This window comes from Schistocerca americana, chromosome 1, assembly GCF_021461395.2.
Source record: "Schistocerca americana isolate TAMUIC-IGC-003095 chromosome 1, iqSchAmer2.1, whole genome shotgun sequence".
NCBI lineage: Eukaryota > Metazoa > Arthropoda > Insecta > Orthoptera > Acrididae > Schistocerca > Schistocerca americana.
Window position 1 is genome coordinate 1,229,734,017 of NC_060119.1, and position 17,574 is coordinate 1,229,751,590.

Below are 17,574 nucleotides of genomic sequence, written 5' to 3' on the forward strand. Positions count from 1 at the left end.
CATGAAAGGGAAGCAGTGGTTGGGAAAGGAGTGAGACAGGGTTGTAGCCTCTCCCCGATGTTATTCAATCTGTATATTGAGCAAGCAGTAAAGGAAACAAAAGAAAAATTCGGAGTAGGTATTAAAATTCGTGGAGAAGAAGTAAAAACTTGAGGTTCGCCGATGACATTGTAATTCTGTCAGAGACAGCAAAGGACTTGGAAGAGCAGTTGAATGGAATGGACAGTGTCTTGAAAGGAGGATATAAGATGTACATCAACAAAAGCAAAACGAGGATAATGGAATGTAGTCAAATTAAGTCGGGTGATGCTAAGGGAATTAGATTAGGAAATGAGACACTTAAAGTAGTTAAGGAGTTTTGCTATTTAGGGAGTAAAATAACTGATGATGGTCGAAGTAGAGAGGATATAAAATGTAGACTGGCAATGGCAAGGAAATCGTTTCTCAAGAAGAGTAATTTGTTAACATCGAGTATAGATTTAAGTGTCAGGAAGTCGTTTCTGAAAGAATTTGTATGGAGTGTAGCCATGTATGGAAGTGAAACATGGACGATAACTAGTTTGGACAAGAAGAGAATAGAAGCTTTCGAAATGTGGTGCTACAGAAGAATGCTGAAGATTAGGTGGGTAGCTCACGTAACTAATGAGGAGGTATTGAATAGGATTGGGGAGAAGAGAAGTTTGTGGCACAACTTGACTAGAAGAAGGGATCGGTTGGTAGGACATGTTTTGAGGCATCAAGGGATCACAAATTTAGCATTGGAGGGCAGCGTGGAGGGTAAAAATCGTAGAGGGAGACCAAGTGATGAATACACTAAGCAGATTCAGAAGGATGTAGGTTGTAGTAGGTACTGGGAGATGAAAAAGCTTGCACAGGATAGAGTAGCATGGAGAGCTGCATAAAACCAGTCTCAGGACTGAAGACCACAACAACAACAACAACAAACTATCATATCTGAATTGTAACTAAACCAAAATATGGAGCTTGAGAAAAACTCTACATTGACTGGAATATGGAGAGATTCTTGGTTCGGATAACATCTCCTTAGAGGTTATTCAAAGATGTGGTTCACCCTTCAGGTCAATACTTGTCAAATTGTCCTCTAAACTGAGAAATTAAACATTATCTGTAACTTGAAAAATGATGCTGTTGTCAGATTAAAAAAGATAATAATGGTAAGCAGAAATTATTGGTTGGTCTTGCTGCTGTCTGTCACAGGTAAAATTCTCATTAGAATCTTAAATAAATAAATAAATAAATAAATTCATTATTTTTATATCTTAAGAACACACTTCTGGAGTCACAGTGGGGTTACTGAACATCCAGAGGTGCAACAGAAATGATTTTGTTTTCAATACCATTCCAATAAAAATGTACAGAACAGCACCTATTGTCTTAAGTCTACTAGTGCTGGAGAAAATTTTGAAATCAATCATGAGAGATCTACTATGTGGCCTTAACTGAGATGCTTTTATTGCCTTGGTTCAGGCATTTAATGTTGGTATGATGGATAAACATTATATTCACATAATATGTCAGTATCTTTCTTTATCATACATGGAATAAAACAGCATGGTACAATTGCACCACCTTTCTTTCTCCCTTGCTATGTGAAATACGAACCTAGAACAAAGGTTTTGATCTTGTGTTACTTTTCACTGAAGGGCTCAATCCCAAAATCTAATCAGTCATAGAAATAACTGAACCCCAGACAATGGAATGAATCATGGTAACAACTCTTCATATATTTCTTGTATATGCTGTTCTGCATTCTCAACAAATTGTATGACATACACACTGTTGTAATTGTAATCCACAACAGGTGCTTTTTGTTGTATTTTATCTGCTGCTATCAGCTTAAAATGATGGCTCACTAACAAGCAGTACCGATGGTGTGGTTTATTTGCTCTTTTTGGGTTCATAGCAATGAATTGCCTTTAATTTTCACATTTGCGCACCAATTATTTCAAATGCGAGGGTGTATTTCCCATGTTCCGTGACTTTTATTTTGGGTTGAATGTTTACCTGGGTAAATATATGATGAACAGTCCCATCGTTCAAAGTTCATGCAGTATCATAAAGTGGAAACTTTCTATTTTTGCGACCGGCAGAAAAGTATTATAAATTCAGTTGTCAATGAGATCAGTAGCCTGTGACACTGAGACAATGCCATACAAGTTTGTCCAGTTTTTCGTGTAAAGTTGCAAAATATACGTTTTTTAAATTGGGTAGTGTGTGGGTGATTTTGAACAATGCCGAGAACAAGAAAAGTGCTAAAATACTGTTTAATTATGACCCATAAATGTTACAGCTTTTCATGACACTCAGTGTGGCAAATTATCGTATAGAAAAGTGCATGATTTTGTATGGCGTATCTAGATTGACTCTATAAAATAAAATCCAGAAAGATTGGGAAGACAAGCAGTACTAAATGAAGAAGAAGAAGAATTGTTGAAGTAAGGTACTTTGAGTGCTGCATATTGGGGATTTCTTTTTACTACATTGGATATTAGATATTTAGTGAAAGGCTACATTGATTAATCTGGTCGAAAAGAGAAGAAATTTTCTAACAATATACCAAGAGAAGAATGGGCAAATTTCTCTCTCAAGCAGCATTCAGAAAATCCCTGTTCACCTAAGCAAAAATATTAAAAGAGCTTGTGCACCAATGATTAAGACGACTGTTAAAATGTATTTCTCAATTATAAAGCCAGCGTTGAAAAATCCCCTACCTAGTAACATAATCAACTATGATGATACAAAATCTGGTCAAGTAGCAGATAATTACAAAACGAGGGAGTTAGCATGCTAAAAAAGTGATAGATTCATCGAAATCTCATATTTTGATAAAGATTGCAGCAAGTGCCGATGGTAAATTGCTTTCTTCATATATACTTCATAAATCCGAGCATTTGTGGGACACATGGCAAAAAGGTGGCCCACAGGGAGTCCGTTTCAAAAGGAACAAGAGTGGATGGTTTGATCTACTGATCTGGTCGAAAAGAGAAGAAGACTAGTTCTTTACAGTTGCTTTGCCCTATTTGGAGAAGGAAAATGAACCAACAGTGATGATTGGGAATAATTTATCCCATCACATGTCTTTACACGTTATCGAGGAGTGTGAATGGAACAGCATCTCATGCATTCTCCTTCCCATAGTAACACCCACATTCTCCAACTGCTGGACATAAGCTGCTTCAGACTAGTGAAAGCAGTGTGGCAAGCTATATTAAGTGAATGGTAGTAGTACAGTCGCAGGGATATTTTTCCATCTTTTCTGGTGCAGACTAAAAACTTAACTCCATCTAGCCAGGCCTGGTAAGGCCCAACAGTGCTGACTGACTGCTGTGTCATTATCTGCAGCCTAACATAACCTAGGCAATTTATGGTGAAAATAACCTCAAAACAGTCCAAAATCAATCCATTTGACGATATGGTTTGTTATTAAATTTATATCTTCGATGAAAATGGGTTTATTTCCTATTTAAAATTTGATTTGCCTTTAGTTTTGAATTTCTATCACTGATAATTTTTTTGTCAAAGTGCTCAATATATTTTTATTTTCAAGCCCTTGCTGTTTGTTAAAAATGTTATTTGATTGCCAAACATGCGTAGATTTCTGTTTCCTCTTAGGCAGTTGTTCCCACCTTGGGGTAAGTGCACTCTGAAGGGTAAAATGTAATTTTTGAAGGGGTCAAAACAAAAGGGTTCAATTTTATTTCGATTATGAAACTACATTATTCTTCAAAAGAACATTACTATTATCACTAATTTATAAGACTAATGCCTATCACATAAGTTGCCAATTCTTTTATTTTATTTTATTTTTTGTCAAATTCCAGCATTAACACGTGACACAATGTGGTGGTGGTTACAGCTTGTAAAACAAATGTGTGAATATCATCTTCCTCACATAGTCTAACCAGTACACACACATTTAGTATTTTGAACTATGCATCTATAGCAATAAAATTGGGACACATACGTCACATATACTTAAGTAGATCTTGAAGATACCTTCTGCAAGTTCTAGGTAATTCTCACAATGGACCAGAAATTTCTTCATTGTTCACTTTGCAACAGATAAATGAACTAATTGACAGCACAATACCATAGTAACAGTGTAATGGCTACTACACTGCTGTCGAGCGCATGCAGTATTATTATTACATATTTATTTATTTATTTATTTACACCTCAAGTTTGATGGGACCAAAATGAGGAGCAAATCTCCAAAGTCATGGAACGTGTCAGTACATGAAATTACAACATAAAACTAATAACAGCTGAAATAAATGTTTATGAAATGAAAAAAGTCAGTCCGTAAGTTTAAGTAAACGCAATCAACAATACAATAAGAATCAGCTTAATTTTCAAGGAACTCCTCGACAGAATAGAAGGAATGACCCATGAGAAAACTCTTCAGTTTTGATTTGAAAGCGCATGGATTACTGCTAAGATGTTTGAATTCGAGTGGTAGCTTATTGAAAATGGATGCAGCCGTATACTGCACACCTTTTTGCACAAGAGTTAAGGAAGTCTAATCCAAATGCAGGTTTGATTTCTGCCAAGTATTAACCGAGTAATTATTATTATTATTATTATTATTATTATTAGTCGCAGTGGTCAGACACAAAATACTGTCAGTTCAGAAGTAAGGAGTCCAAAAATCAAAGGATTTACAAACATAAGGTGTGGAGTACTCTTTTAACTTACTTGATTTTAAATGTGAGTACAAAGTTTGGGTAAGCACCTGTCCCTAGGAAGAGGAGTAATGCAGAGGAAGCATGTTAGGTAACAAGTGTCTACTGTCATTGTGAATATTTAGCTTTCTTTGCTGAGAGGGAGTTGTAGGTAGCACACATTGTGCACTGAGAATTGCTTCGTTACTCTATAAACACAGGTTGTTTGAAGTAAGCAGTCCCATTTTCTCATTGCCTCGTTAGTTTGTGCTTTAATGAAATACCTAACAAACAAAGTACTGTGTCGCATACTTTTTGTCAATTTACAAGTAAAAGTGTTCAAAGAAAACTCTCTTCAATTCTAAAGTTCAGTTAGGAGCTTAAGTTTGTTGACAGTGGGAATAAGTGGGGGGTGGGGGCTTGCTAGCTGATACCTGAAACATTATACATATTTGGTAGCTTAAGAGATTTTTCTTTCTTCATCCTTTCTTCTTTCTTTCTACTTTTGCTTATGTTATTTTGTCCTTTGTGTTTGCAAATTTGCCCCTAATAATCTTCCTGTGTATTTTATCAAGTATTTTAGGACCGTAGCCTTTATTAGCAACTTCAGTTTTAACTGTATTCAGTCCTTTCTTAATGTTTCCCTTAGTAAGGGGAATTCTAATGAAGCGATCAGCTGTGGCATGAAATTTATTTGCTAATAGGGGACATAAGGAGTTACGTATTATATGGTCATTTGTGGTTGGTTTACAAAGTGTGACGAATTTATAGCCACCATTATTATTAGATATTTTAGGTCAAAGAAGTTTATGCTCTTGTCTGTTTAATATTTGATGATAAATTTGTTATTAGTATTCATTTTATTCATCTGGTGGTGAAAATGATTTGGCACATTTGCATACATCTTTGTGATGTCTAATGAGATGAATTTTCCTTTTACTGGTAATTCCTACCTTTAATTGGATTAATTAGGTCCATGGTATTTTTAAATGTATATTTTGTGATACATGTATGTTATTGATTAAGCAATTTATACCATCTGATCAAAGGTATCTGGGCACCCCAATATAATATGGAATTGTAGACTGAGTGAATGTGCCAGTATTGAAGGAGGTGGGAAGTATTGTGTTGTCATTGCAGAAGCGTTAACAGCAGAATGAGTCGGTAAGGAGAACTCGGTGAAGTCTATCGTCATTAGATGCCACAAGTAACAACTTCATCAGTATGTTTCAACTCTTCTAAAGGTACCTAAGTTGACCTTCAGTGATGTGATTGTGAAGTGGCATATTTATGGGTCTCTGCGAAAGTCGAAAGTGTGTCAGAGCCCCAGTATGGTGAAAGCTATGGTGATTCTCGTGTACAACTGTGATGGTGTTATCCTAACAGCAGACCGTCAGTGCACAGTATTACTGTCCGTTTTTGGAGCACCGTCTGCGGCCAGCTTTGCGAAAGAAGCGGCGACACTTTCTGCGCAGCCCACCAATCATTTTGTACGACAATGTGAGGGTGCATACAGCGCAACCTGTGGCTACTCTGTTCGGTCGATGGGACTGGGAAGTACTGTACCATCCACCATACTCCCCGGACTTAAGGCCCTGTGACTTTGATTTGATGCCGAAGATGAAGGAACCACTTTGTGGCATTCGCTTCAGTGCTGTTCCAGAGATTCGTTAGGCAGTAGACTGCTCCATTGGCACCATCAACAGAACAGGCTCTGCTAACGGTATGCTACGCCTTACACATAGCTGGCAACGGGTTCTACACATCTACATCTACATCTACATTTATACTCCGCAAGCCACCCAACGGTGTGTGGCGGAGGCAACAACGCTGGTGACTACTCTGTAGGACAGTAACAGGTGCAAACATGTAACTCTTTTGTATCGGTTGTGAATAAATAGCTACCACTATTTATGTCCAAACCCTAGTACTTTCGTAATATGAAAATATGCTATGTTGCTGCAAATCAAAGGTCTTTCCAAAACTTATCTCCCCCCCCCTCCCCCCCCCCCCCCCCCCTCCCAAAGTGCCATGAAGTTCTATGCTAGTGTATAAAACGTTAACCATTCAAAGGATTGATAAGTTTTTCAGTTCTGAGGGAAAATCAGTGGGAAACCTACTGTCACTTAGCTCAGAAAAATTGTGTATTTGCCCAGGAAAAAGTACATTTTTAACTGAGATATCCGGTAAAATTTCAGGATTTTTTTTTTCCTTGTCCATGTATACACCCTGTGACCAGAACAGTGATCGAAACCAGTACCAGTAAATAAATGAACATCTTTAAGTGTTTGGACTGTTTATAATAAATCAGTGTTTAAAATTTGTTATAGCCACTAACTTTCCGATAGAAAGAAGGCAATTGTTTGAAAAAATTTCAAATCAGGTTTGCTTTAAATACATGCTGTAATGGTCATGAGCGTTAGTTACCTTTGAGATGGGTGTAGTGAGTAGATGTTAGTCCAAAAACCTAAGGCAACAATGACGCTAGTAACACCACCTTGCTGGGTTTGAACGATTTCGTGTAATGTGGCTATGAGGGGCTGGATGTTCCTTCCGTGATGTTGCTGAAAGACTTGGCAGGAATGTAGCCACTTTACATGATTGCTGGCATTGGTGGTCATGAGAATGTACAGTCACAAGAAGACCTTACTCTGGATAGCCATGTGATACTGCCGAGAGGTAAGACCATCGTGTTTGGCATATGGCTCTGGCATAAAGTACTGCATCTGCAGCAGCAATTTGGGCAGCAGTTGGCACCTCAGTGACACAACAAACTTGCAAATCAGTTAGTTGATGGACAGCTCTGAGCCAGACATCCTTTAGTGCACATTCCATTGGCAGGAACACCCATTCCTGTCAGAGCAAAATCCTTTCTGACCCACTCCATCGTTTAGCCACTTTCTTGAAGTCCTATTTTGCAGCAACCTGATTCTGGAATAACCACCCACCTCCAGCTTCAGGAGACAGTTAATGACCTATCTACTAAAACCACAGTAAGAATTTCCATTGTCCATGAACCCACTCCATCACCCTTTTACATCCTTTTTTCCAACCAGATATTCTTCATTTGCCAGTATTCTTAGCTGGTGCAGACTCCTCAAATTTCCTTTCCTCAGAACTCATTTTATCAGAAAACATCTAGTCTGTACACCTATAAATTCTTTTTTTCTATCTTCCAATATCATTACCACTACTACTACTACTACTACTACTACTGCTACTGCTACTGCTACTACCACCACCACCACCACCACCACCACCCTCATCATCACTATAAGTGGCGGCGGTGGCGGCAGCAGCAGCAGCAGTAGCAGTAGCAGCAGTAGCAGGAGTACTGCCAGTATTAAATTTATTATTTAATAGTCAGTATTACTTATTCACATTGGCATTACAGACACTCAGATTATTTTAATGCTATATCTCATTTTTAAAATTGTTGTTTCTGAGGTAACTATGATGTAAAAAAGGTACTGTTATGAATGAATCCCTCGTCTGATGTAAGAGTGGGCTTGATGTCCGTAATCGGACCGGGTTAAATAAACAAAACTGAAAGATTCTTAGTACTGGGTGCTTCATATTTTTAACCCATAAATTTTTTATTTCAGCATTAATAGTAAGTGCTCTTTTTCAACAGACTTGAGTTTTGTGTGCAGTTGTTTCATGACATGAAGTGTGTACATGTTTCTCACTTCTGTTTGTCCACAGAACCGCAGTGTTATTCCATTACCCTTCACGAGTTCTGATACTGAAAGGTTTACACAGTTTACTAACACCGTTCCACCAGGATCTATTGCAAATGTTCCAACATCTCTTGCTGTTAGCCTTCAACAGGTAACATTATTTTCCTTTGTTTTATTTATATTACATTGGCGTATTAAATTATTTGTTTTCTTGCCAGAGGAGAAATCATTTGAGTTTCAAATAACTGCTCTAGTAGGAAATACATGCTCAAACACTGTGTGCAAATGATACATTATCACAATGAATCGTATAGAGTGTGACTGACCGTGAAACGTTTCTCTGTTATCTCAGAGGAAAAAAAGAAATGCTCAGTATTTCCAGTTTTCATTGCTTTCTCAAAAATTTGACTACCTTAAAAATATTCACCTAAATTGAAGAAGTTCATTTGATTTGTATGCTCTCCTCTATAATAAGAGCTATTAAGTTAACATCATACGTTTTTATCTCATTTCACATAATTATAACAGAAAAAAAACTTGACACAACTTCATCGTGCGAGTATACATATACTTTTATAAAACAACAAATAGAACAGAGAATCCATGGTTTACACTGTACCATAGGGCAGTCACCATGTTTCACATGTTCCCAGTCAGTTTTTGTCTTTATCATTTGAGTGGACCTGAGTTCATAATTGCCGGCCGGTGTGGCCGTGCGGTTAAAGGCGCTTCAGTCTGGAACCGCGTGACCGCTACGGTCGCAGGTTCGAATCCTGCCTCGGTCATGGATGTGTGTGATGTCCTTAGGTTAGTTAGGTTTAATTAGTTCTAAGTTCTAGGCGGCTGATGACCTCAGAAGTTAAGTCGCATAGTGCTCAGAGCCATTTGAGTTCATAATTGAAATTCTTACAATTTCGTATAAATTAAAAAGAAATCTTTGTCATGTGGTGAAAGATTATGTGATTATGAGGAGTAAAAGTATTTATACAAGTTTCAGATTATATACCATAAAAAAGATATTGTTATATAAGAATTTCTGTGTATGATGATGATTTGTATGTCATTCAGTTTGAGATTGCTGACTAGGATATTGAAAAGTAGAAATTATATTCCAATGTGATGATTCAATGCCTTTTTTCTCCTTAATATGTGGTTATTGTTTATTTTTTGTCTCACTTAATTTGAAAATTGTGTTTTCAAGATTGTAAAAGTCAAGAAAAAAGTTATTTTTATTGGACAGCATGATCCAAAGACAGCACCATCATCATATAGTTGGGGGAGCACTATTTCAGTTCTACACTGAAGAGCCAAAGAAACTAGTACACCTGCCTAATACCGTGTAGGGCCCCTGCGAGCAAGCATAAGTGCTGCAATATGACATGGCCTGGACTCAACTAATGTCTGAAGTAGTGGCTGGAGGGAACTGACACATTAATCTTGCAGGGCTGTCCGTAAATCGTAAGAATGTGAGGGGTTGGAGATCTCATCTGAACAGTACATTTCAAGGCATTGCAGATATGCTCAACAATGTTCATGTCTGGGGAGTTTGATGGCCAGTGGAAGTGTTTAAACTCGGAAGCATGTTCTGTAGCAATTCTGGACGTGTGGGATGACGCATTGCTCTGCTGAAATTGCCCAAGTCCATCGGATTGCACAACAGATGTGAATGAATGCAGGTGATCAGACAGGATGTTTACATAAGTATCATCTGTCAGTAATATCTAGACGTGTCAGGGGTGTTCATCAGAGGCAAAGTTATCGTCTGGAGTGCACCGGGGAAGTGTGATAGGATCGCTCCTGTTCTCTATATACATAAATGATCTGACACGGACAGTTGAACCCAAGAATTTGTACATTTGATGGCTGTTTTTAAGGAAAATGGATACTCTGAGAAGCAGATCCGCCAGCTATGTAGTTTCGGCCATCTCTGGAGGTGCACGAAGAAGAGCACAGATCTGTGGCCTTTATTCCTTATTCTGGGGGCCTATCAGCGTAGTCTGAAAGGAACCTAATCGGTATACAATCTGGACCTGAAGACTTGCCCGTATCAAGCGGCCTCTTTTCCTGTCAACCAATGTGACCGAGAACCCACATAAAAGTCACTGTGGCTCCCTCAAGAGTGAGCAAGTGACAGCTTTCCTGGACCTGTTGCACTAAGGGATGGACGGTGTGCAGCACACAGAGGCTTTGAGGGGGCCGAGAGAGTAGATGAAACAATTGAAAAACCTATGTCGCCATATGTACTGCATGGCCTGATACAGGATGAAGATATCTGCCGTATTCCTCAATGACTCCTTTGATCACCAGTATGAGACGCATCCCTCTTCTGTTACCTCCTGTTGTTCGCTTTCGGCTCTTGCTCCGGCAGCTTAAATTCGTGCTTCCTGGTGGGTGTGAACCCTTCACTATCTTGGCTTCCTGCGATGGCCCATTTTCACCTTCCTGCAGCGGCCCATTTTCACCTTGGCTTTCTAAGGACACTACTCCAGCCTCGCTCTATCACCTTCAGTTTCACAACCTTTGCATGGAATTTTGTGATAGTACCTTTGTGTACTCTAAGGGCTCTCAGACTGACCTTGGTGTTGGTTGTGACTTCGTCATTGGCACTGATTTTTTTGGTATTGGCTTCCGGAACATTGGTCAGTATTTACAGCAGACATCAGTGATATAGGCCTGTAGTTCGATGGATTACTCCTACTACCCTTCTTAAACACTGGTGCGACCTGCGCAATTTTCCAATCTGTAGGTACAGATCTATCGGTGAGGGAGCGGTTGTATATGATTGCCAAGTAGGGAGCTATTTTATCGTTTAAGACTGGAAGGATTTTAAAGAGTTTCAGTAATAAGAGTGTGTTTCATCCACCTTCCAAGGTTAGGGCATTACTCGGTTCTGTAAAAGATGATTTGAAACTTTGGAAGCCTGGTATAAATAAAATTCTGTCATTGTGGGAAGTCTTACATTAGCCTTCCGTCAATTTGCACATTCCAGGACAAGTGGGTGGAGCATCACCACCACAAGAGGCTACAACAGCCAGAAAAATCAGTTGTAGCAGAAGATTGCTTATATGAAGGACATGATGAAAATTGATGAGACTGTGATAGTTGCCAACACTTCCAGTTTTTTGAACAGTGTTTATAATGAGGCAATTGAGATTAGATTGGCAGAAAACTTTATTAATAGAGACAATAGCTGTAATCTTAGCAGGGTGTGGGACCTGTACTATGCTCTCTCTCTCTCTCTCTCTCTCTCTCTCTCTCTCTCTCTCTCTCTCACACACACACACACACACACACACACACACACACACACACACCAAAATCGTTTCATAGGTTGGCAACACTCACAACGTGAATGAAAACAAATGAAGAGGCATAAACGCTGTAGCAGTGATGAATGAAAAACAGTTAAGAAAGTCAATTATAAATAGTGCAGTGCAGGAAATAACGCAAAATGCCAAAAACTGCAGATGTGAAATGAAGCCTGTTGACATCAACCACTGCTAGCAAGAGTGGAAGTTGCAGAATACGTAAAGAAACACCTTAAGTAGTTTACAGACTAACTTCATATAGAAAACACTGTTTTTAACCTGAAAGAATCAAAAAATAAATGTACAAACGTGTGTATCCAATTTACAGGATGCCACAGAAGATGCTTTGTAAATAAAAGCGAAACGCATCTAGTGTAATTCTTTTTAATTACAGATAACCTATAATAACATATGTTAACAGCTGCTGTGGAAGATGGTCACAGAAACAAACGTATAATACAGTTTATGATGATGTATATGTTTTACAGAATTTTTTTTTGTTGATATCAGGTAATGCAGCACACTTTCTAAACAAGTTAGAAATATTTTGAATCTTTTTTTAACCTGCTTAGGGTTATTAAAAAAATTACAAAGAAATTGATGCAATTTTTTTTTTCCCAAAATGCTTCCTCAGATTGAGGTTCCATTTAATCCAATGTTATACATTTGAAGGAGACCAAATTTTTACCAGATATGCATGACATGATTGCTGAGGTACCAGACCTATTTAATTCCACCTATTATGTAGAATAAAAAACTATCACATCTTACATTTTAATTTTTATAATTTTTTTCCTAATAAAAATGTTATTTTTTCTATAATTTAGTTGATTCTGCAATAAAGCTTAGGTGTACTACAAACGTATGGACTATTGCAAGTTACAGAAAAAAATTGGAGTAATGCTTTATAAAGTTTAGGAAATATTTGTACCTGAATTCTGAAAAATGCAACGAGTCCAATTAAACTATGCCTCAGAACATCCCTGCAGCATTTCTTCATCTTCAAGCTCCCTCTTGGCTTTCCTTTTAGCACTTTTTGCTTCTTCCTGCAGTATTTCTTCATCTTCAAGCTCCCTCTTGGCTTTCCTTTTAGCACTTTTTGCTTCTTTGGTAACTTGAAGAGCGAATCTTCCAGCTTCATGCACCCGTTGTCTGTCACACGCAAGCAATTGATCTTCAATATTAGAGGCACATTTTGTGCCTAAATTTCTCAGGACTTCCAACCTTCATATCATTCCATCATTGAAACATATCATTGCATCTAGTACACTAACTTTTAAAGTATTTAGTCCTTCATAAACATTGTTGGGTAATCTTTCCCATATGCAATGGTTGAAACTTTCATTTTATTCTGAGTGCTCCCATGAAGACATTTACTAAGCAAAACAGGTCACTCAGGTCTCTAAAAATTGGTTTTATTTCATTCATAAGAGGCTCAGGTAGAGAATGCTTATGATGGTATATTTGACCACTTCCTTTTGCTTTTGGGTAACCACACCAAGAATCTACTAATTAGGGTAAAGTCCATGAACAAGATGGCCATCTGTGGACAACTTATGAAAGTACGTGGGCCATACAGCTTCTCTCATTGCTGTAACATTATTCGGAGTTGCAGTTTGTCTAATGGCTAGTCCATAATAACTCTGAAGGAGGTCTATTTCAGTTTCTGTCAATCTGCCTCGGCCAGACCGATTTTCCATCACATTGCAACTTTTCTTTCATTTCTCTTCGTAGCTTCCTCAATCTAGCACACAAGCTCTTTTGCACATGTCCACAACACTCCAGTTTTGTTACCAAGGTATCACCATAAACATTGAACTCATTAATTTTATTGAAAGCTTCAGACTTCAGAGCCCCCATTGCCTAGGTACTTCGTATATCTAATGTTATAAACGGGCACCAACCTCTGAAATATTTTTAGAGCTCCATTACAATCCATGCCTCCACTGTAACCATCTTAATTCTTAGAACACTGATGTTCAATATGTCCTTCAGTGTTACCATGGCAGGTGAGGCAGTTCTTAGACAAGCACTCAACATCAACTACTTTTCCATTCTCCAGAGAAGTAGAACTTAAAACACCATTCAAGGAACGAAGTCCTCGATGTTGCCATGTCCCACCAAGTGCGACAACAATGTCGCAGGTTCCACTAATATTTACAGTTTCTGCTACTGCACATTTCATAGATGCTTTAGATACAACCGTCAAGGCACCTAAAAGTATTTTTATGTACTTATTGAACCTACTGGAACGAGGAGGGTCCATCTAACAACAAAACGTGTGAGCAGCCTTTTTTCCTTTTCCTATTGCATGCAGGGCATGCACCAACTTCAAATTCACATCATATGAATTATGCACAATGGTTGAAGTCATTTTTGAGGTAGATTTATTGCAGGATCTACACAGAACAACTAATTTGATGCTAAACCCTCCCTTCTATTTTGCTGTTCAGTTATTTGCAAACAGCCTACACCATCAACACCATCACTTTGTTTACGTTTCGCCACTTTGTTCATCAAAGTAGTAAGATGCCCACGTCAACAACAACAAATCCACTACAAACAGTGTCATTGTTAACACAAAAATTCGAATCACCAGGAGGCGTGCATTGTGGAAGTTTCTTGCCTCAAGAACTGATACATAGGTTACTTTCAACAGTGTGGCTTGCTTTGTTTGTGAACTGGTTACCACGGAATTTCCTTTTATTGAATTTCTTGATGCGTGGCATAGTGTGTATTTGTTGCCCACTAAAGGATATGTACTTCCACAAATATATGTAGCACTTGGACAACAAACATTCAGTAACATGTGAACAAACTGCTTCGGTGAAACAAAAGTAAATACTAGCAAAGATAATCATTTAGAGAAACTATAAACCTTCGCTGTTACCAACATATACAATGCATCATATGTATAATGGCTGGAAACAGAATGTTCACAGTTCTTTTCGAAATAATACTGGTTTCTGTAACAGAAGTAAAGGGGCCATGGCGGCATACTGACTGTAACTTTAAAATTTGATATATATAGGTTATTTTTCATTTGAAACCCTATAATGTATGTATCAATGTAATCAGAAAAGACCATAGAATTTTATAAAGTCATAAAAAATTTTTGATTTTTCCACCATTTATAAGTACACTGTATCCTTTAGGAGGCACAAGGCAAAGCAAGTAGGAAAACTGTTTTTATAAATACCAATTACGTGTTTCGCACCGAGTGAAGTAGCGCAGTGGTTGGCACATTGGACTCGAATTCAGGAGGACGAAGATTCAAACCCATGTCTGGCATCCTGATTTAGGTTTTCTGTGATTTCCCTAAATCACTTCAGGCAAATGCCTGGATGGTTCCTTTGAAAGGGCATGGCCAACTTCCTTCCCCATCCCTCCCTAATCTGATAGGACCGATGATCTCGCTGTGTGGTCCCCTCCCCCAAATCAGCCAACCAACGTATTTCGCCCTTGTGATGCATTAGCAGATTATATAAAAATGGAACAGAAATTGTCACAACAGGACTTAAGAATAAAAATCGTCTGTATAAGGCATTCACTCATTAAGTCTTATTGGAACAGAAAAGAAAATGTGCCAGGACCGGATCAGCATTGTGTACACAATGTAGGAACACACGTACAACATGTACAATGCAAGACAGGCAGAGTGAGTTCCAGTGAAGTAGCACTGTGGAAAAAGCTACTAAAGTTGGAATGGAAATAGTATTACAATAGGTGTTTCCTGTCCAATCGAAGATATTTAACATGTAAAAGCAGCCACATCATGTTATCAGTTGAGCTGGAATTATTTTGCACCCTTGTATGTGGATGTAATAAACCAACAATCTGTCGGCTCAAATGACTGTTACCAAATTGTGGCTAATGCACCCTTCCCTTCAGCACTAGCTACTCTGAAGTTCACAGGTGGAAGCTGTTCTCCAACACATCTAGAATCCCTCAATCCCAATGCCCTAAAGTCAGCACTCCATTTCATCAAAAGTCCCTTGTGTTTCTGTCTTTAATCCCAATTTTGCTTCCATGGAGAGTCATGTCGCTCCTTCACCCGAATTCTAAAACTTTCCTACACCTTCCTAGCTCTCTGAGCAGGGTTGCCACAAGTTCTGGAGATAAGGGAATTTCAAACATATCAGGGAAAAATCTCGTTTTTGTTCCAGTAGTATGAAATTTTATTTGTTCACTGAGATGTGCTTCGTCATTGGCTGGACGCAGCCAAGTACATATGCTGCTTCCCTACTCTCTCATTCTTACTGCTTCTCTTCCCCATCCCGCCCCTCAGCTGCCACAACTACTTGCTGCTATCCTAGCAGCTGCTGATGTGGGGCAGCGGGGTGTGAGGAGTGGTTTGTTTGGATCTGATTCTCAGAACTTGTTGACACAGTGGCTAGAGACAACAGTCATTTGTGCACGAGTTGTGTCTGAGTGATTGTGTCTGAGTGATTGTGTGAGCACTCTCGTTTTCTGACAAAGGCTATGGCCAAAAATTTAGTTGTGAGAGTGTGATTGTCTTTTCTGTGTGTCTATCTGTGGCACAGCAATCGTCTTTACAGTGAGTTTCTACCTGTCCTCATTAGTATTGATTCTCAGAATATTTGCACAAGTTATCTGCTACATGGGTGATCACCATGGTCTCATTTCATCAACATGGTGTCTGTGATACGTGAATAGCTGACCACATGAGTGGACTTTCATGATGGGCCAAAACTACAGGTCATTTCTGTGGATATCTCTAATGGATAGGGCCTGCTGATCTGAAGCCCATAGCTTCCCACTAATGTGTGGGTCCCGCCTGTTGGATCTAGTCCCTCCGATCCGCCTGCAGGCTGGGTCTGCCTGTGTGTGGCATAATGCATTGGATATTTGTGGTTTATCCAAGGACACAGGGCTGTGGTGCTCCTTGGCCAACCAGAATCCGTGGGCAAAGGATTCCAGGAATTGCAACTGTCTCACCGCAAGTACATTGTTCAGTGTGGCCTTTTGTAGACATTTTATTCTAACACATTTTGGCACTTTGAAAGTAGTTTATATATTGGGAAGTATGGATAATAAGAAGAAGAAAATTGTGGCAGTTTGTACGTTATGTACACATGTATTTCTTGAACGAAAAATCACACAATACCTGTAGAATAATAGACATAACACAGTGAGTAATAACTGACAATAACGAACATAATAGAACCAACATTTTATTGGCAGTCACCTATAGTGAGGGTTTACACAACTCTTCCCCACCTTATACATTTCTTTCAAGAGACCTACTTTTTCTGTGGTTATTTCTGAAGGCAATGAAGGTATTTTAAATCTGTCTTGCGACTCCAACAAATTGTGAATTTTAGTCATAAAATGTGTTTCGCTGTATTGAATTAAAATAACATCAGTGGTCTAAATGAAACGTATATGCCATTTGGCTTGCTTTCTCCATCTAAAAATAGTTCATTACAAAAGATGTTGATGTTAGTACTTAAGATTTTTGGTCACACATTTAAAAATACTGAAGTCCTTACATTTTTTATCAACTTATGTCTTCACTTACCCTTGAGATCTCAAAATTTGTCAGGGAAAAATGCTAAAACTCCCCTGGAAATCAGGGAAATATCAGGGAATTTCACTTGGGGAAACTTGTGGCAACCCTGCTGAGACTCCACTATGATGACGATGACAATGGTAATGACAAGCCACATCATCGTTATGAGCATGACCATCAAGCTGCCCTCTTTGGACAAGTAACTGAAGACTGTGGCAAGGGACGAAAACTGTATTTCTACTTTTTGATTTTCACTTCATGATATGTCAGACACACATCTGAACCTTAATACGTATATTAACATTTATCAGTCTCACAGTTTAGACTAGTACTATGTTACAAGGTAAATATTCCTCTTGCACTTGTGTATC

At 38.5% G+C, this 17,574-nt stretch overlaps 1 protein-coding gene across 2 annotated transcripts in view; it reads left to right on the forward strand.

The window, feature by feature from the left end:
* Positions 1-17,574, forward strand: part of LOC124620002 (zinc finger protein 37-like) — a 150,702-nt gene that overhangs the window by 80,244 nt on the left and 52,884 nt on the right. For both annotated transcript variants that reach the window (XM_047146670.1, XM_047146678.1), the window contains exon 8: positions 8,388-8,513. In XM_047146670.1, the coding sequence (XP_047002626.1) occupies positions 8,388-8,513 (126 nt within the window). The remainder of the gene's footprint in view (positions 1-8,387; positions 8,514-17,574) is intronic.